The sequence below is a fragment of the Haliotis rufescens genome, unplaced genomic scaffold (genome assembly GCF_023055435.1).
Source record: "Haliotis rufescens isolate VD_foot unplaced genomic scaffold, xgHalRufe1.0.p SCAF_103, whole genome shotgun sequence".
In the NCBI taxonomy this organism is placed as follows: domain Eukaryota; kingdom Metazoa; phylum Mollusca; class Gastropoda; order Lepetellida; family Haliotidae; genus Haliotis; species Haliotis rufescens.
The window spans coordinates 470,380-491,591 of record NW_025963784.1 but is presented as its reverse complement, the minus strand read 5'-3'; the positions used below and the strand labels follow the sequence as shown (position 1 = coordinate 491,591).

General features: G+C 40.4%; 1 protein-coding gene across 1 annotated transcript; it reads right to left on the bottom strand.

Moving 5' to 3' along the window:
* Positions 1-9,327: 9,327 nt before the first annotated feature.
* Positions 9,328-13,252, bottom strand: LOC125377897 (ankyrin repeat domain-containing protein 50-like; the record flags this gene model as incomplete). The annotated part of the gene is made up of 5 exons (XM_048391981.1): positions 13,220-13,252; positions 12,564-12,681; positions 12,144-12,462; positions 11,084-12,019; positions 9,328-10,232 (listed from the first exon to the last, which is right to left on the bottom strand). Coding segments are annotated over exons 2-5 (2,226 nt in total), but the record flags the coding sequence as incomplete, so codon positions are not given.
* Between the last annotated feature and the right edge of the window lie 7,960 nt (positions 13,253-21,212).

Below are 21,212 nucleotides of genomic sequence, written 5' to 3'. Positions count from 1 at the left end.
ACAATGATTTCATTTGTGTTCAGCGTTTTCTTTTGCTTTCATTGAAGTTGAACACATTGAGCACATGCTTATGACATGCGTTTAGTCGAGATCTATTCCAATTACAGAAAGGGTTTTATTTAAAGATGACGTAATTGAAGAATTGTATTCCATGAGGTCAAGTACGTGTGTTTCCAAATGTCATTCCTTTACAACGCCAAACACCAACTGATGATAAGCTGTCATATATAGTAACAGGATATATATATCGTTTCTTCATCTCGTGTGTGATATGATATGCGACGTTGACTGTAACCTACATGTAACAAATGTAGTAGAATTATAATTCTGTATAGCTGACGATGGGTGGGTGCTTAGTTTTGGTCTGTGCAACGAAATTTATCTTTTCTGCGCGACTGAATAATAACATCAGCGAATCGAAGATTACATTTTCTGCATGCTACGTTTCACACTAATTATATAAGATACCGTCAGCATGCATGATTTACTGTCATCGCTGTAGTGCAGCTCTAGCTGGAAACCACATTATTACAATTATCATCCCAGAGAGACATTAAAGTTGAGCAACTGCTAATTATCCATCCGTCCTTCGAAACAACTAGTCACTCTGCCTCATATGTACACGGGGAAGAGAGAATGAGTGATGGTGTAATGTTTACGCAGCTTTTAGCAATATTTTAGCAATATCACGGCGGTGGGCACCAGAAATGGGCTTCACACATTGAACCCATGTGAGGATTCGGACCCGGGTCTTAGGCGTGACGAGCGAACACTGTAACCACTGGACTACCCTACCGCCCCTCACGGGGAAGAATGGGCAAGTGATAACTAATTGGGTTCTTCTGTCATTAGCCATCTGAAATTCCGGAAACTGAAATTGATGTAACGAACGAACTGTTGATAGAAATGTTGTTGATCATCACATTACCTGCGTTTGAAAGATGTTTTACAAGGCGTAGGAACAAAGAAAGTCAACGATTAGAATGTATGTGAAATTATTGTCAACAAAATTCATGATACGTGGACCTTGCAGTGGATATTTGGAAGAGGTATGATAGTGTGTCCGTCTGTCCGTGTGGACGACTTGACTACAGCTGAAGAAGATCCAATCATGATTATAGTCCAATCATGGACATTTTCGTATTGCTGACACGTCTAACATCAAGTTCTGATCCATTCTATGGTCATGATTTCTAGATACTTATTTAGATTGAGACCTATTATCCTTTTTAAAAGACTATTTTTGTGACAATATTCCCATGTCTATTGTTTTCGTTGCAAGACTAACATATAAGTCATGACACCTTGAAAGGGCTGGCTTGGTTATTGACTGAACAGGCTCTCTTATCTACATGTGTAAGAGGCATACTGAACCGAAGGTTGCGTTTGTGACCACACGTCAATTATCGACACTGCTGTGATGTTATTTCTTTATTATTGTTGGTCATAGTGTGTGACAACAAACTTTAAATGCACGATAAGAGGTATAACCCCCACATAGGTCTATTATAATCTCTTTCACATACACACCATTTTACCAAACTCCGCCTTTATATCAGTTTTGAAATCCGAGAATCCGAAATTCCTTAATCTTTGGTTGAAGCTATTGCGAGAGAGCGTGAGACGTTGTGTCCCCTCTCGTGCCGGGGCATCCCGCTGTGCTCACATATAGCTTAGAGGTTTTGATTTAGTCATACCAGTTGGAACACACAGAGTGGTGAACGTCAGTGTCATACATGTATAGGCAGCATGGGGAACATTGCCTCGTGCTTCTCTGGACTTCAGTGGCAGGTACGTCTTGATAACGCCCTTTTAGATATGTTCATTAAGGTGCAATAATGGTAGTAATATATGTACACATCATTTAACACTACACGTGTGGCATTCTGTATATATGCTTAATAGTGGATATAAGGTAACGAACATACGGTTAAAAGTCTTTATATACTCACTCCTGTTCCGCCAGACATTGTCTCTGTTTATCATTCCATATTCAGTGTTATTGTGTGGAAGTTTATCATCCCATATTAAGTGTTATAGTGGGGAAGTTTGATCCCACCTGAAGAATAATACTGTATTTGAGTTCAACGCCTTTCAGGAAATACTACAGCATATCATCTCAACACACAACTGATAGTGTGTGTTTTTCGTTCTAGAGAATGCACCAGTCAAGCAAAGAGCTGATCGAGTATAACATCCAACAGATCATAAGCAGAGGTGCGTTTACTATAATTGCCCATTAAATTGATAATTTTGTGCGACATTCTTTATCATAATTTGAAGATTTCATTTCAGAAATTTGGTAATATATGCCATGTGTTCAGCATAAACTTTCAACTTATTTTAATCGTTATTATGATGACATATATGTATATTGGAGGATATGTGCAACTTCTTTTTCTGTCAATTTGTATTGCTTATTTCGAATATCGATGAGCATTGGAGATAAATAAAGGTTAATTCGATACCACATGTCAATCACACAAAACAGAAAGAAACCTGTTGATGTGAGCCTTTGTAGTAGAATTGGAGTTTCATCAAGTAATACAGATTTCTGTGTAGGTTCAACACGCTGTGTGAATGAGAGACTGAAGACTCCTGTAACTCCACGAGACCTCGGACTTGTTGCGAGACATATCGGGATAGGATTTGAGCACGTCGGGATTGAACTTGGGCTCAGCGTTGTGGCTATTCAACAGGGCAGAGTTGCACACCCATCTTCAATGTATATGCAGATCTTGATTATGCTCACTAAATGGAAGCAGTGGAATGGCAGTTCGGCCACCTATCTGGACCTGGTCAAAGCACTATGGACATGTAAAGAGAGATGCACGATCGAATGGGAGGACATTCTCAACATCCTGCAGTGACGGCCCTCCTTGTCAGTGTAATTGCACCTCGGTCGGAGAAATATTACAAGAAATGAAACTTTGTTTTTATCATTTCGAACATGACTATCGTCATGCCTTTTAACCTTCTTCAGAGATATTGTAATCTCACCTCTACTTTACAGCGATCAGTAAACAGGGGGCATATCATCAGTCATCATGTTTGGGAAATAAATATATTTATCAAATCACTGTTTCTTTGTGTTTTCTGCATTTGCAAGTTTACCCTAAGAACTCGTGGAGTCAGATTGTACCAATGGCGGCTCCTACACGTGGAGTCAGATTGTACCAATGGCGACTCCTACCGTTGGGCAGGACATGCGTGCACTTTCACAAAGACGTGGTGTCATCAGTGATTATCAGTTATCCATTCCTATAGTTTTCCCCCCTATTTTGCCTTTTACGCCCAATGGAATGTGTTTCGGTAGATAATCAAGACTGGTTATTCTCTGGCGTTGTATTTTTATTAAGTTTAGAATGCTACGGATTGGGGCTTACATGGGAAATATCTCCCGGAAATAATGAAAGTTCATAGTGATGCTTTTAATAAAGTCAGAATCGTAAAATGGAGTCGGCTTACAACAGAGATTTCTTGTGATTATGCAAAGGGTTTTGTCGCTCTTATCCATACAAACATCTCTGACGAATTCGAATACCTCCACCTCACAGTGATAGTGATAAATTACTCAGAAATTCACAAACTTTCTAAATTGAATTGAATAAAAAACTAATTATTCAAGTCAGTAATCAGAACATATTCGTAATTCGTAATTCGATCCCAGTGCTATACAACCTTCATATTGTACATCGTTTCAAATATTCAAACCGTCCCTCTGTTTATATCACTAGAAATAGCATAAGTAAGCGTATACGTTTTCTCTCCCTTTCACACAACCTGAACAATAGGTTACAGGTACAATGGTTGTGGTGATCAAAAGATCAAAGTTTCATGTACATGAAATGAAGAACAAATTTGCTTCATGGTATGATTTAAAACAGGAAAATACTATTTACATTTTGGAAAATGAGTTCAACACAAAACACAACATTTAAAGCCGTTTAAAAATCAGTGCACTTCATTTCATTATACCTTTTGTCATTATTACGTACATTTGCCACATTCAGAAAACAAAGTCATTTAACCCAGTACGAACAGCTACAGGTGATGCTTCTATTGACAATACGCCTGTAAGCATTTTACCCACAGTATCCAGGTCTCGTCAGGATAACTTCCGTACTTTTCAAATGCTGACGTAATATCTGAAAACAGAGTTGCCTCCCTTTGACCAGCTACTGTAAACGTGGTATGCATTATTCAACCCTATCTATCCCTGACATTGTCTACAATTGACTTTGTTGACTGGATACAAGACGGGATAATGTTTGTAACGGCGTTGGTAGTACAGCTTGCGATAACATGTCATTGAAATGAAATCTTGATAATTTGAGATCGGCAAGGGACAATCACCATGTTTCGTCAATGACGGGTGTGAGTGGGGCTGAATCTAATTTCCTTTCTAATTAAATCTCCAGAGTGTGTGAGTGAGTGAGTTGGGTTCAACACTGCTTTTAACAGTATTCCAGTTATATCACGGCGTGTCAGCTTAATGTGAGAGGAAAGCCCGAAGTGATGCAGGTCTCAGACGTTTACCACTTCGGTGAAACCCAACAGCACGGGTATGGTGCTGACAAACCTAGAAACATAATCTAGGCGCACCGGGATTCGAACCCACAATCACAGGTTTCTGGCGTGCCCAAGGGACGCAACTCTGCACAGCAAAAGGCGACGCCTTAGACGACTGGGCCACTCGTGCCCCGAAAATCTTCAGACCTGACTTCACAAACAATATTCAGTATACGTTTGCCGAGCATAAATAAGCAGGTATTTTATTTATTTTTTCCCCTTAATTGTTTCATTCTCTGTAGAGGTGAGGCAAGGCAAAATGAGGTTTGAGGTTTAACGTTGCGTTCAAGAAAATTGCACTTATATGAAGTGACGTGCATGCACGCGTGTGTGTACATGTATGTGTGTCTTCTCATGTCGTTTTTACAGAACAAGCCACTGATACACCATGGCGAAGTTTTAACATGAACACCCCACTCTGACACAGTATACTGACCTCAAATTGACCAGTCTTATCCCCTTAATGCTGAGCGCCAGGCGGGGTAACAAGAGCACCACAATTAAACGTTACTGGGCAGATACTCTCTCCCTTTACGCAGATGCTTAAGGAAGTTCAGGCGTGGTATACATACCCTCACTATACAATTACACAGACATTCCAAAGATAATGATGCTTTAACATCGATGTGTCCTTTCTGCAAATATAACCAAGAAAATGAATACCATGTTTTATTGATATGTCCAGTATATGAGGATATAAGAATCAAATACCTGCCTGACTATTATTACACGAATCCATCACAAAGAAAATCTGTACAGTTAATGAACAGCAAAAATAGCCATATTCTTCTCAGACTTGTGTGTGTTTATAAGATATTTGAAAGAAGGATAATACATTGAATATAAATAAAACTGTGTACACCATATTTAGCTACAATCTAATCAGTATACAAGTGTTGCTTCACGAGGAATTGTTTTACAACAAAATGTCATTGTGCTATTGGCCTCATGGCCACACATACGAAATAAGTCTGTCTGATACTCTACCCATACGACAATGGAGGCGGTCTAGCCCACTTTATTTCAGAGCAAGGTATTTACAAATGCAATGGTGTATGATGACAATTCTAGCAGGCTGTCTACCTGTATACATATTCAGATATATACTCATAAAGGAACAATCGGACCCAATTGCCTCGAACTCCTGGGGACCAAAGAAATAGTTCGACTTATCCGAACTATTTGAATTCGACCTGGATCTTGATAAGTTTTACCTTTTAACTTTGGGGACTGTAAATTGAACTCAAAACACCCATGTCCAGCATTCAGGTAACAATACTATAAATATGGTAAGATGTTGGACTGTGATTTCGCCTGGACTCGTGGAATCGGCACATCCGAGTTCAAGACATCGGGGTTCGACTGTATATGTACGTCTGCATAATTGGATAAGGATTTTCATATATTTGTCACATGAATGAAACTGGTGACATTTTAGAAATTAAAATTAATCGCCTCTGTATGTTTAAATTGTATGGCACAGTGTTACGAGGGGATTTCCGAATTAAAACGCGAAGGTTAACTTAGAAAACGGTTCAAACTATATTGCCAAATCAGTAAATCAGCACAAAATATAAATGAATAAAAAACAACTTCTATTGAAAAACATAATTGTAGGTCTACAGTCACAAAGGGGTTATACAATGGGTCAACTATGGGCAATACATAACAGGCCACTTAACTAATGCAGCACTAACAAGAGTTATCTGATGATAAAAGTATATAAATTACACCATGAATGTTAGTACAATAGTGTTATTAGAATAGTGCTTCCAACATCTTTCGTTCCTTAGATACGTTTTCAGATACAATGTTTGTAAAAAAACCGATATCTTACGGGGATTCGTTCAGTGATCTATCACATAATATGTCACATACGAATATGTCAGATATCATGGAAGAATGTAATACTGGTTTTGGTTTTCCCCATGACTATAAAGTCTGTATTTGTTTAAGGGACACAGCTCAAAGTATTCTATTTGATCTTAGCATTTTCATGTTTGCCAAGACATCATGGAAATTAATAGGATAAATTGCTTTGAAATAAAACAGTCATTATATTCCTGAATATGAGGTCACCGTGAACATACTTTAAAGTCTATATTGCATGTACAACAGGTTACATGGCTTCGTATTGGGAGTGAGACTTCACTACTCTGACACTGGAAATGGTGCAGAAACAAATCAAAGTGACAATACCGACTATGATAGAAAGACACCCACGTGTTCCTGCAAGTACATATTTTACACAGTGACATGTAGCTGCATTGTGTACGTCAAGCTGTACTCACTCCCACTAATTTCAACAAAATACTTTGCTTTAATAAAGTTCGGAACACACTGAAATCTGCATATGTCCAGTTATAAACATTTGTAAGAAACTGTTTTGTAATCTTCTCAACATTAAAGTTAGCCATGTTCCTAGAATTTGTAACGTACAATGTTTTTTTTATGGAATCGAGATGCATACAGAAACGTCAAAACTTCATCGACACAAATCACTCCCACGGGGGTACGGGTGGCCCAGTCGTCTAAGGCGCCGCGATTCGCTGTGCAGAGTTGCGTCCCTTGGGCACAACAGATACCTATGATTGTCCAGGTTCTCACAGATTGTGTTTCTAGGTTTGTAAGCACCATACGCGTGCTCTTGGGTTTCACAAATAACTCGTTAGTTTCTGCAAACCAAATTCGGACGACTGACCCCTAATGGAGGTTGTAAAACTGTATATGTATACTGTAACACTGGACACCATAATAACAATGATAACTCCTTTCAAGACCACTTTTAGAGCTGCTGCAGCTCTATCTTTTCCCCAGACTAAGTGTAGTGAATGATGGTATTCTCAGAATTACAAGTTGTATCTGAACTAGGCACTGTGTCACCAACTACTTGAGCATGGACATAGGTGGGAACATGACTTGAGATTTCATATATGGTTTCTGTTCTTTGATTGGGTGAACGTATCTCCATGCGTGCAGGATCTGTATGGAGGTTGTTAAGATTTCCGTCCATATGATATGGTTGGGATGACTGCAAGGCGACGTATCTCTCTTCCATAACACTTTGTCTGTCTGTGGAAACTGCTTGTCCCAGTTGACTCGGAACATAAACCCCTGGCAATTCTACTGATGTGTGGTTCACGGGGCACGTTGATGTTAGTGGTGTGGATGTAAGCCAACCGCCATTGTTGTAGTCCGTGTGGAATTGACGATGATTTCATAAGAAACTGGCCATCGGTTGTCACCCTGAAACAATATCACATGCACTTGACGCAACATTTCAGAGAAAATAGGACTTAATCACAATAGTGATGCTATTGTGACATATAATACAAAATCAAGATGTAAAAGCCTCCAGCGCATTCAAAATTCGTATCTAATGAAAAAGACTCCAAACTAAATGGAAGCCCCACATACTCATGAACGTAAACCAACGAATCATTCAATATTATACACAGTGAAGCCTAATTTAGTTCAAATATTGGTTAACATAATTTCAGCGTTTTTACAAAGTCCCAATTGACATATGTAGGCCATGGAAAATAAGGTTTCACTTGGAACATATAGCAATAGATTTCATTTCACCACAATGCATTTCTACAAGGTCCCCAAAACATACTTAAAGTCCCAAGCAATCTTAGTTTGGGAAATATGTCTAATTTACATAATCAAATAAGGCAACCAACTGTCAATGGTATTTACCATATTTCAGATGAGGTTCAATGTTTTGATGACAAACAGCATGTGTTGTGTTGCAAAATAGCCATATTATGTTTCTTAAAGATATTCACAGCTGTTGATCGTTTTCGACTATTGACAAATCTACAAAACATCAAGATGGCTGGCAATTTCAAGATGGCGGACACGTTTCCTAAATATGAGTTCAGACTGTTGAAGCTTTTATCTCTGAAACAGTGTGCTGGGACTTTTATGCATAAAACTTGTCACACTAACTGAATGGCCCAAAAATCCAAGACATGGACATACATGAAATATCCATACACTGTTGGTCTCTCATGACATATTTGATTGATTGATTTGGGACTTTTAGTATGTTGTTTTGGGGGCCTTGTAGAAATGCTCTGTCCATATTCTTTTTTAGCTGAAATAGATATTTTTTATATATATCTGATGGTACTGTCCTCTTCGGGGTCTCATATGGTTTCGTGAAGTTTCAAAACTGTTCTGCAAAACAGCTTATACAATATATGTGTTTGGGCTGTCAACTCAAGCATCATTTCCACATTGCTCTTACCTATCTGTAATTGTACCATGGTTGATTGTCAGGTCATCTATATTTGTTGCCTCAGTTATAAGCCATGCAATATCATCGTGATGTTGTGCCTCTGCTTTTTGTAAAGCAGTTTCTTCTTTATCGTCTGTCTCATGCACATTTGCCTTGTTCTGTAATAACACCTCCACAACCTCCCTGTGTCCCTGGTAGGCTGCATCATGTAGAGCTGTGCGGCCATCATCACGTTTGCCATCCACATTTCCCTTGTTCTGTAATAACACCTCCACAACCTCCCTATATCCCTGGTAGGCTGCACGATTTAGAGGTGTGCTGCCTTCCTCATCGTTCTCATCCACATTTGCATTGCTCTGTAATAACACCTCCACAACCTCCCGATGTCCCTCGCGGGCTGCATCATGTAGAGGTGTGCAGCCATCATTACTTTTCTCATTCACATTTGCCTTGTTCTGTAATAACACCTCCACAACCACCCTATGTCCCTGCCAGGCTGCATTATGTAGAGGTGTGCTGCCTTCCTTATCTTTCGCATCCACATTTGCATTGTTCTGTAACAACACCTCCACAACCACCCTATGTCCCTGCCAGGCTGCATTATATAGAGGTGTGCTGCCTCCCTCATCTTTTTCATCCACATTTGCCTTGTTCTGTAATAACACCTCCACAACCTCTCTATGTCCATCGTAGGCTGCATCCTGTAGAGGTGTGCTGCCTTCCTTATCTTTCTCATCCACATTTGCCTTGTTCTGTAATAACACCTCCACAACCAACCGATGTCCCTGCCAGGCTGCACGATGTAGAGGTGTGCGGCCTTCCTTATCTTTCTCATCAACATTTGCCTTGTTCTGTAATAACACATCCACAACCTCCCTATGTCCCCGGTAGGCTGCATGATTTAGAGGTGTGCTGCCTTCCTCATCTTTCTCATCCACATTTGCCTTGTTCTGTAATAACACCTCCACAACCTCTCTATGTCCATCGTAGGCTGCATCATGTAGAGGTGTTCGGCCTTCCTTATCTTTCTCATCCACATTTGCCTTGTTCTGTAATAACACCTCCACAACCACCCGATGTCCCTGCCAGGCTGCACGATGTAGAGGTGTGCGGCCTTCCTTATCTTTCTCATCAACATTTGCCTTGCTCTGTAATAACACATCCACAACCTCCCTATGTCCCTGGTAGGCTGCATCATTTAGAGGTGTGCTGCCTTCCTTATCTTTCTCATCCACATTTGCCTTGTTCTGTAATAACACATCCACAACCTCTCTATGTCCCTCGTAGGCTGCTTCATGTAGAGGTGTGCTGCCATCTTGACGTTTCTCATCCACATTTGCCTTGTTCTGTAATAACACCTCCACAACCTCCCTCTGTCCCTGACAGGCTGCATCATGTAGAGGTGTGCGGCCTTCCTTATCTTTCTCATCCACATTTGCCTTGTTCTGTAATAACACATCCACAACCACCCGATGTCCCTGGTAGGCTGCATCATGTAGAGGTGTGCTGCCATCTTGACGTTTCTCATCCACATTTGCCTTGTTCTGTAATAACACCTCCACAACCTCCCGATGTCCCTGGTAGGCTGCAAGATGTAGAGGTGTGCTGCCTTCCTTATCTTTCTCATCCACTTTTGCCTTGATCTGTAATAACACCTCCACAACCTCCCGATGTCCCTGGTAGGCTGCATCATGTAGAGGTGTGCTGCCTTCCTTATCTTTCTCATCCACATTTGCCTTGTTCTGTAATAACACATCCACAACCACCCGATGTCCCTGGTTGGCTGCAATGTGTAGAGGTGTGCTGCCATCTTGACGTTTCTCATCCACATTTGCCTTGTTCTGTAATAACACCTCCACAACCACCCGATCTCCCTGCCAGGCTGCACGATGTAGAGGTGTGCGGCCAGCATTATCTTTCAAATGAATTATTCCCTTGTTCTGTAATAACATTTCCATATAATACATGCCAAATGAAGCCCAGTTTCACCCTTCTTGTTTTGCTCACCAATGTCCGCTACTTCCTGTAACAGATAGCTTACAATGCTAACATTTCCAACTGCACATGCGTAATGTAAAGGTGTTGATCCTTCAGGACCTTTTATATTGACATTCAGTTTTCCAATTTTTGTAATTGTATCCATGGTATCTTTGCCCTTTAGGCACAAGGATGCAAAATGTACATATGTATTCTTTCTTGACTTGTTTTTCTTCTTGCTCGTCTTCATCAAATGTGACAATCTGGAAGCCACTGTAGACAACCCACCCATGCAGGCAATGTCCAAAAGTGAACATTTACCAAACTTTACTCTCAGATCATCTGCAACTGCCAACTGCAGTTTAATGATGAGAGGTCTTGGGAGTTTGGGTAGTGTCATCCACAACTTATCCAACTTCCAGTTTTTATTGGAAAACAAGTAATCGAAGTTGGCTAAACTATTCCCAAAGCAACTTCCAAACAAAGCTTCCTTTCTGTTCTCTGCATTCAAATGAACACTGAACAATGCTCTCCTCAACAAATGTGAGTTGTCTGTGATGCTCGCCCAAAACAGAAAGGAATATCCATGTACAATGTCATTATTTGACAATACTTTCAACAGTACAGAACTGTCCTTGTTCATATTATGCAACAATTTCTCCCAAACCATATCAACAAATGTCTCTACCTGGAATAGGGAATGCATGCACACAAAGGCAAACTTTCTGCCGTGTAAAGCTGTAGCAAACCTCTTCGCTACAATATGCAGATCATCATGTTTCAATTCGAGGTTGAAAGACACATTTAGTTGTTCCTCTTCAGTTGGATCATCTCTAAATGTCACATAACGATATATGAACTCGAGATCCATCCTTTCAACCAACTGCCTTACATCACGTGGCAGTATTTCTCTTAGCTTTATTGCTACTTTATGATTTCTTATTCTATATGAGCCTGCTTCATGATGGAGACAGCATCCCGCCAATTGGGATAAAATATGTTTCATCATATTTTCAGTGTATTCTTCTTCATTGATGTCAAAAGCCTTAACTGCCCAAACAATATATTTTTTGTAGGTTTCTCTTTCCACGCGAGTCACTGTGTCAGACCCTGCCCATAGCCTCCTCTCCTCCAGGTTATTCTCCGCCAAAGCAACCACTAACAAGCACGCCATCTCCTGCTTATGCAACAGGTGCTGATCCAAACATGGATAGTCCTCTGTATCTGTGAAAACAAATAGCGTTTGTCAGAAAGCAGTGTACAACATTGCACATGTAGATCTAAAATATAATACCTTGCGTAACGACTTACAATTACGTAACATAGTAATGATCTCCAGAATGCATACTTTCATCACTGGCCATAGCACAGTCGGGTCCTTCATGTGTTTCATGTCCATCCTCTTCATGAATAGTTGGACATCCTTGTTCTGTTGTCATTGTACAGCTATTTTCCAGTACATCTCTTGTCTCCAGCGTTACAGTTTGAATTTCGTTTGTGACATTACCCTGTCCATCAACTGCCATCATGTGATTTCCTCCACCTTGCATATCTCCCTTGTCCTTGGCATACTGTAGTATCCTCTGAAGCACATACAGCCTGTTTTTCTCAACGTGACAGTTCCTCATGATGCCTGGAGACTTCTCCGACAAAATTGCATCAGCAGCCTGAGAATATGAAAGTTAGAAATGAAAAGGTATCTTTCATACGTGGTTATTGAGACACATGTTGCCTTTCATATCAAAAACATAGCTTCAAACCAACCTACCATCAGAACGAATATCCCACAGCTGTGACCATCAGAATGTTCTATCACTGGGTATTGTTTCTTCATCCATGACTTGCTCCCTTCCTTAGACGTAGATTGCAAGTGATTTACAAAGAGCCTGAGGAATACATGTATATTACTCGATGGCAATAAAGTCTTCAACTCATGTGGACTGGTGTTAAAGTAAAGGTAGAACAGAAGGTAAATACAGCAGTGCCTAAAATATCCGGTCCTGGCATTTCTGATGTTCTCTCCTGCTTTGTCCATAATTAGGTTTTATGTTAGCAAATACAGATGTTATGGTTTAAATGAATGAGTGACATAACTTTTTTTATGGCGTTTAAATCATTCACACAGTGTACCCATTTGGAGAACTGGGTAACCCTGTGAACAAGTTGTTCTATATCTTCTACCCAAAAGTAAAAGCTACAAATGTGGGTGTATCGAACATTTTTCGATGGATCTTATTTACATTCATGTTTGTTTTTGAGAAATCAACATTTCAACATTTCAAATTGGATAGCTTGGTTTTAACATTTATAATGTGCAGCCACACGTCCTCTTTTTTTTGTATCTACCTCTAGTGTTGTACAAATGGGTGTTCTACATATAAGGCGTGTTTAGAATTTACCACGCCCACTGTTCTGTCCACCTACCTCCAGTGTTGTACAACCTTGTCCTCCACAATTAAGGAGGGTTAAGAATTAACCACGCCCACTGTTCCATCCTTGACATTAGCCACCAGTAGCACCCAATGTTGATTACGTGGCATGTTCACTGGCATTAAGATCCACGTGTAGTTTGTCAAATTTTCCTGAAAGTTCACAACAAATGCCTTTCCGGTGTACGATCAATATATCAAGAAACACGTGCTTCACATAAGATAGATATGATGCAGTAACAGAGATATTAGTGAATTGGTATCATGAACTTGGAACTTAGAACTTCTAAAGACCTCTCTCTGACAACCAGATTTTCAATTCGTAAAATAATATGTAGCAAGACGAATATGTTCATGTGCAATATCTGCTTTTGTAACTGCATATTGAAAACGAATAGCATTATGATCAATGGGGTTACTGGCTTTGACTCAATTGAAACCCATTGCAGCATATGGTCGCTTCGTGCGCACAATTGCAAGTGACAACTTCTAGCATACTGAATACGCAATCATGGCATAGACGAATCATATGTTATCACAAAAAATATACAATTACTGCAAAATATCTTTCGAGTCTTGCCCATGTTCATGGTAGGGTGGACATGCAATGGTACACTCGGAATGACAGAATTATAAGAAATATAAAAATCTCACGTCACTCACATCTTTCCCCCTTATTCTGTCTGTGTACTGTCCTGCCTCCCACAGTAGGATTGTCTCTGTAGGCAGCACCAGACAGTGGAAGCTGACACGGGAACACCACTCTCCCTCCAGGAGGTGCAGGTATGTGTCCATGATCTGGACAGGAAAGAGTTCATTTATTAGAATGTTTATTATACTGTTTAATCGCCCAATGCGTTTGCTTCAAAAGGAACGCTTGTAATTTCAAATCAAAGTAGGATCCGCTGCACATCACATATTCATCATGAAGAGAATATATCGGCTGATAGCAATGACTGACAATTTGACTGGTGATGTACTAGATTTTGTGTACAATGCCCATTGCAGGTGAGTAGTGCCATCATTGCAGAATCGAGATGCATGGCAATGAGTTGATAATTAGCACCATTATATGAATTGATAGTTAACTAATACTGGTGTAAAAAGTAGAAACCGCCAAAAGTTGCTGTATTAATCTTAAGATGGGGTCTCAGTGGTCCAAGGCGCCGCATTTCGCTATGCAGATTCACCATGGGAATCAACAAAGTGGTTAACGTCAAAGATGTGCATTACTTTCTTCATAATTTAATCCAACGCACCATGACAGTACTGTCAGAAAGAGGCGTTTAACCAAACTCAAGCTCTAGCTCGCCTACCTCAAGGCACTATCAATGAGTATTAGGTGACTGAACCACTCACCACCCTCAAGCCCCCAGTTTATATCTAATACTAACATCATTTGATGAAATCGAAAGCCTCCCATGCTCTATGAAATGATTTTCTTGGATGGTTAACTAGGCATGTAGTTTTTTGTGATTGTGTAAATATTGCAGGTGGACTACTTACTTCATCTGTCAGCCACTCGTTGGTTTCCAGGCGAGACAGAACATCTCCTCTGATGGTGTAGCAGCCAACTGTGTATGTACAGTCACGTGACAGGGGGACGTCCTCTTGTACATCCTTCAGGTGTGAAGGAGGATCCTTCAGTGTTTTCACAAAGTCCTGTACTTCAGTTCTGGTATGACATGCTCCAACAAGTAATGCTGCGATGAGCTTTATGTAAACTGACCGGTCTTGGTTCCAGCTCAGACCGTCAGTATTAACAACACATTTAACCCAGTTCCTTGCTTTAATTGCATCTAGATTCCAGTTCTTGTCGACCTCTTCAATGAGTGACAAGCACGGATTGCCTTTGTTGGTACAGTCCTTGTTCCAGAACCTAGATAATGCTAGGACTTGTTGCACGACCTTGATCACATCACGATTTCTTTCTACGCCTTCAAGAAATGTGTACAGATAGGTGTAGGGTGTGTTAGTGACACAGGTTACAACTGTGTTGTCATTTTCAAGTTGAGGCTGCCAACGAGGTTTCTTGACAGGGGAGCCTGACGTTGTACCCAAATATTCTATGTCATCATCACTTGATCTCCTGTCGTGCTGCGTTTGTGATTTGTGTCATGATCATTCTTTGTTTCAGTCTCTGACACCTTTGCTTCATACAATGTTACACCTAGAATAGTGTTTGATTTACCGCTGTCTTCCAATTCTGTCGGTGATGAATGATCTTCAGGGTCCAGGTTGGAGTTAGTGTTCTCCGTGACCCCCGACTGCACCAGTTGATTCTACTTTTCTACATTTACTGTCACCTGAAGAATTAACTGTCTGTTGACCACGCTTCTTGCGTTGAGGAGCAGGCTGCGCTTGTGTGTGGTCCCCGATATATTGCACTAGAACGTGTTTCAGAGGCTGGTTGTACAGATACGATGCTTCTCTGACAAAGGCCCTTGTTGTTGTCTTGTCCTCGGTGTAAGCCTTGTGGTACTGCTTCACTACGACTGGACTCGAGCCAGGCTGCTTCAGAGTTCCATCACTTCTGAAGTGATATTTGTCATCCTTCCAGATATCTGCAAATAGAAATTAACATCATAACATTGCAAACAATGTTGTAATCCTGAAGATGAACTATCCCTCAAAAGTCTTTGTGTGTTAGTGTGTCACCTGTGACGTTGATTAATTTATAAAACTGTGAACAGTCAATAGTGTAACATAACTCTAAAATCAACCCACCTTAATGCCAAATCAGCCGTTAGGTCATGCATAAACATGTTGTATTAGAGGTTGTGATGATAAATACGATGTTCTTTTTTCCTTCCCTGAGATGCAACACGATACTTGATTTACGGGTTTACATTTTCAACCGAAACCGAGGATAAGTGTTTTATCTGACTTATAAACCAACAAAGTTAATTCTAATTGAGATACGCAATAACGAGGATTTTATATGCGATATAACGAGACTATAAACGCATCCGTGGGCTGTGTTGAGTGACGACTACAGGTGTCGTTCAAGCACGCATTGCCCGTGAGCGTTTCCGTCATAATGTGGACAGCTTACAGTCGAGTTTCATTTAGTGGCAAGATGTGGGAGAGAGAGGAAGGTGACGATTTATTTCTCACACAAACGAAAACTAAAAATGCCGACCTACACCGTTTCTGCGCTGCCGCAGGAATGGGGCTTGCAAAGAACATCATTGTAAATGTCAACTTCAATTAAAGTGAAGAAAATCTAGTATTAAGGTTTTTTTAAAAAGAATATAGGGTATGGAAGTCCTGGGGACTTACTGTGGAAGACCCAGGGACTTGATCTGAAATATGTAACTTTTTATAACGATGAAAATCAAGTCCCCGGGTCTTCCACAGTAAGTCCCGGGTTTTCTACGCAAGTAAAACCTCATGTGGGTCTTTCTCAAGTCTGAAGAAACCTAACGATCAATACAAATGAACACTCTGAGGTTTATAAAACCGGTTGTTCACTTGAACCTGTAGATGACAAAAGGTTATGTGCTGAACTACACCCAAGCATGAATATTCATTATGTACCCTGTATTTGTCTACGTATCAGTGTTGGTCTTGTTATAACGCCTCGGGGCTTCATAACCGCCTCTCCTTGTACCGCAGGGGACGTTCTGTTATTGGTTTGTTGTTAAGTGTGTGGCTTGCAGGGAAAAATAAAGCGAGTCTGCCCAGAGAGCGGAAAATAGGTGGTTCGAACCCTGGCCGCGTTTTACCAAACGATGTTAAATGATGATATTTGTTATTACCCTGCAGTATTTCTGCAGTACACTGTGTGACCATATTTCAAGATTGAAGATTGTACATGTCCGAGTAACAATCAAAAAAAGCGTCAGTCTTCGTGATCAGGTGAATCCACTTAATATACATACTTTGTTGTGGTCAACTTGTTTTCAAATCAGGTCTTGATCAGAATATAACAAAGTATAACAAATTACAATATTGTTGTCTAGCGAAATGAGTAGGGAAATGTTACTCATTTAGAAACCTATTGTTTTCAAAGGTTTCTTATATTGTAACAATGACCTCTGTTGATCTTTATTGCCTGGTTCAACCTATGCTCACTGAGAGAATGAGTGAGTGAGTATGGTTTTACTCCGCTTTTAGCAATATTCCAGCAATGTCACGGCGGGGGACACCTGAAATAGGATTCAAACGTTGTACCCTTGTCAGGAATAGGACCAGGGTCTTCGGCGTGACGAGCGAACGCTTTTACCACTGGGCTACCCGACCGCCCCCTGACAGAATTAACTCCACGTCACCGAGGATGTTTTTTTTTACAATTTCATAATCACCTGTACCCCAACTTACACAGATAATTATACTTTATTATAATGTCTTCCTCCATTGAAGTATCCCAGCATTGCTTTTGTTCTAATGTTGAAATTTGGTTGATATGAGTTTGCTTTCTTGAAAAACATTGTATCAACATTGTTTCAACTCCGTTCGATATTGATATCATCAATAACAATTTCGGCTTAGAAATTGAAATCGGATTTTAGGATTATGGATTTCATGTGTGATCAGTTCAAATACTGCTCTTCGTTTTCATCGTTTACCTATGTCAATGTCATAGACACACTGATATATACATCGCCAGTATTGCTGAAGTAAATTATATATATCTGGCGATGTAGATCCTATCAGCCACATATATGATACATAAACAGCTTTTCAAATGTTGTTTATTGTTCGGATTATCCTGATATTAATATAATCCTAATATCAATAATGTCTTTTGAGTATTTAAGTTTTTACTTACTTTCTGTTCATAACATTATATTCATTGGAATAACACATGTATCTTTAATCATTACCTTGAAATAAATGTGATAGAATGGTTTTATATAATTTCAGCACAGTTTGGCATGATTGGAAATGAGAACGATAGGCACACCTCATGATCTGATGGAGGCTTACGTGTACATGCTTCTCAAATACATCATGTAGCTAAGCGGATCTATTATTACTGGAGGACGTGAAATTGTACCCTTGAAATTTAAAGGAGACAGCTCATGTTTGCTTGTGTGTGTTCAGCATGGTTCCAGGTCACATCGGGGTCAGATTTGAGTGTGCAAGGATCGGAAGTTTGGTAATCGAGGAAGGAACAGTTGTGCATCCATGTTCAGAATACATGCAGATTGTACAGGTCTTTACGAAGTTGAGTGAGAAGAGGCTCGTCCTCATCAATGCACTGTGAAGACGGGGTGTACGATTGAGCGGGTGGACATCCTCAACATTCTCTAGGGACAACGCATATTGTTGCGTAGCCAAGAATCTACGTAGTTTACTCTTGGGAAACTCGAAAACGTTGAAATAGCGAGTAACGATACTGGATTCAATGAGTTTCCTGGACATAATATGCAGCAGTTGTAAATCAGCTGAACCGTAAACAGTATTGCAATCAATTATTTTCTTGTGGATGTTTACTTCTTTTGTCAGTTGTTGTTTGTCATTTTCGCCTTCCCACACACAATGACATGCAGCTCTAAATACTCTAAGGACGTTTTCCCCCACTAAATGATATTGCGAAATAAATTAAATGCCATGTGCAGTAGCTGTTAATCTTGTCAGTTACACCTCCCCGGGAAGGATACTGCATGCACACTGCCGTCACATACATTAACCAAACAACATAGCTGCCGGAAAGGTTCAGCTTTATATCGTCCACATATGACGCCTTTACATTTTGTATGGCGTCGCAGGCCCCGTTTCACAAAGCGATCTTAGCGCTACGACTGTCGTAGGTCTATGCTAAAGTGTGGGAGTTACGGTCGCCCTGGTGCTACGATCGCTTTGTATGAATGACGGGTGTTACCGGTAGGACAGGACATGCTTACCCTTTCCTCGAACACCTGCTGTCATCATTGATTTTCAGTGGTACATTCATATTTTTATTTATTCTCGTGCATTGACAATTATATATTGTGGAACGGCGCCCTACCTTCGATCATAACCTCAATCGGTGTCATAGTGTACGAAAACCACTTGCGTGTGACATCATAACTCCAACGAACCTTTTGCCAGTCACTGCTACAATGTATATACGCCGGTATGTGCATCCATGTAGTGACATATATTTATAGCATTGCAAGGTTGACGTTTGTCGGATGTTCGGACCTAGATCGGTTCAAACACTGTACCGTGGTTGTCAAAGGGGCATGTGCAGTTCGTGATCAGGTGTTACGTATTCGATTCATCAAGGCACGGCTGTAAGCCAAATCCTCACCTGCACCGGAGTCATGTGAGATACGAAAACGCTCTCCCAGCTTATGATGACTATTAGGTATGCGGAAGCCATCAACTCCTCAATTAATTGTTGGGTTGCAGATACAAACAACTGGAACAGACAGACAGACAATGTCCTTTCCTCTATAGCTAAGGCTGTTATATGCCTTTAATAGAGCGTTGACTGCTCCTAATTAACTATGGCCTGTTGAGTATGTTTGCATTGAAAATAAACACCTCATTTATGCTGTATTAGAATGGTATCTTAATGCGTACGGGTGTGTTTCCTCATTTATTTGATACACTTGCATAATAAATTTATTCCTGATTTCAAATACAAACTTTTGAAAAATTTGCCATGACCTGTAATGTAATCCCCACTAAACTTCCTTTACATGAAGGGCGATAACACAGCAAGACACCATACCCTGGGCTCGTATATATCTATTACAAAGCGCTAGGCTGACTAGAAAGATGACTCTTACATCATTTGAGGCCTACATTCTATGTATTGGAAACTCGAGTTTGATACTATGTGTACACTGTTGGTTCGATCGTATTAGTTGTGCGACAGGGACAATCCCTTTTTATAGACAGGCGGACGATATCTCTCCTGGCGAAGTCAAGTGTGTAGTGAATGAATACGTCAATACCTGGCACACGTTCTGTCGGATTTTTCGGATGATAAGAAACTTGTGCTGAGAACAACAGGCAAATGTTTTCATGAGTTGATGAAAGCAACACACTCAGAGTAAACAAATAGATCATTTAATAAAACAGATATATTATTAATTATAGAAATTAAGTGCCAGTATCATTACATATCCGGATGCCCCTTTATCTACACGTACACTCTATAACCGCTTGGCTACCCACCGCCCCAGTATCAATGCACACGATGTGCATACTGATGATTCAACTCAAACCAACTTGTCGTTTCATGCATCTGGACCAGAAAGCAGGCCCAGTGAATGAAACAGGTATTTACACCGTCACTGCTATTTCACCCACACACACCCCAAGATTGAAATCGTTTATGAAATCCGAAAATTCGCAGTCCGAGAGCCGGAACAAGATTGTCACACCTGGTCGCTGTAACGGCTGGTCTACCTGCATGTGGGTAACCTCACAGCGCCTACAACAATTTCCGCATAGCAAGCAGGGGGAATCCCCTTTCCCTATTCATAGGTGTTAAAGGTGGTTGTGTACACTTGTCACATTGTCGCGGCGACTGAGGGATACACATGTGTGTTTCATTTTCTGACTAGACGTCGTAGATAAAGGCAGCATGGGTAATATTGTTTCATACTGTTCAAGATTCAGATATCAGGCAGGTGAAGATTCCCTTCACCTATTTTCCCAACAATTAATGAATGTTAGCTTGTCACTGTTCATCAGTGTTTATGCGCGTCCTCGTGTGTACACGTGCAATTGCGACTTTATGTTTATTTATGTATACTAGTGTATGTAACTTTACCCTACTTCTTGTGACGCTACAGTTCTCAATCGTGGTTTAAAACAGGTATAAAGTTTACAATATGCGGGATCCAAGCGTCACCACGAATATGCCTCATTGTGTTCATTTTGATTCCAGAAAATGTCCAAGACAGACGACCACATAACCTGCTATTATAACCATCAGCTCGAACTGAACGTTCAGTCGCATTAATCGTTTTACTAAATGTAAGATATGGATTGTGTGTCACGTTATGCTTTATCAGATGCAAGCTTGACATTATTCCCATTGT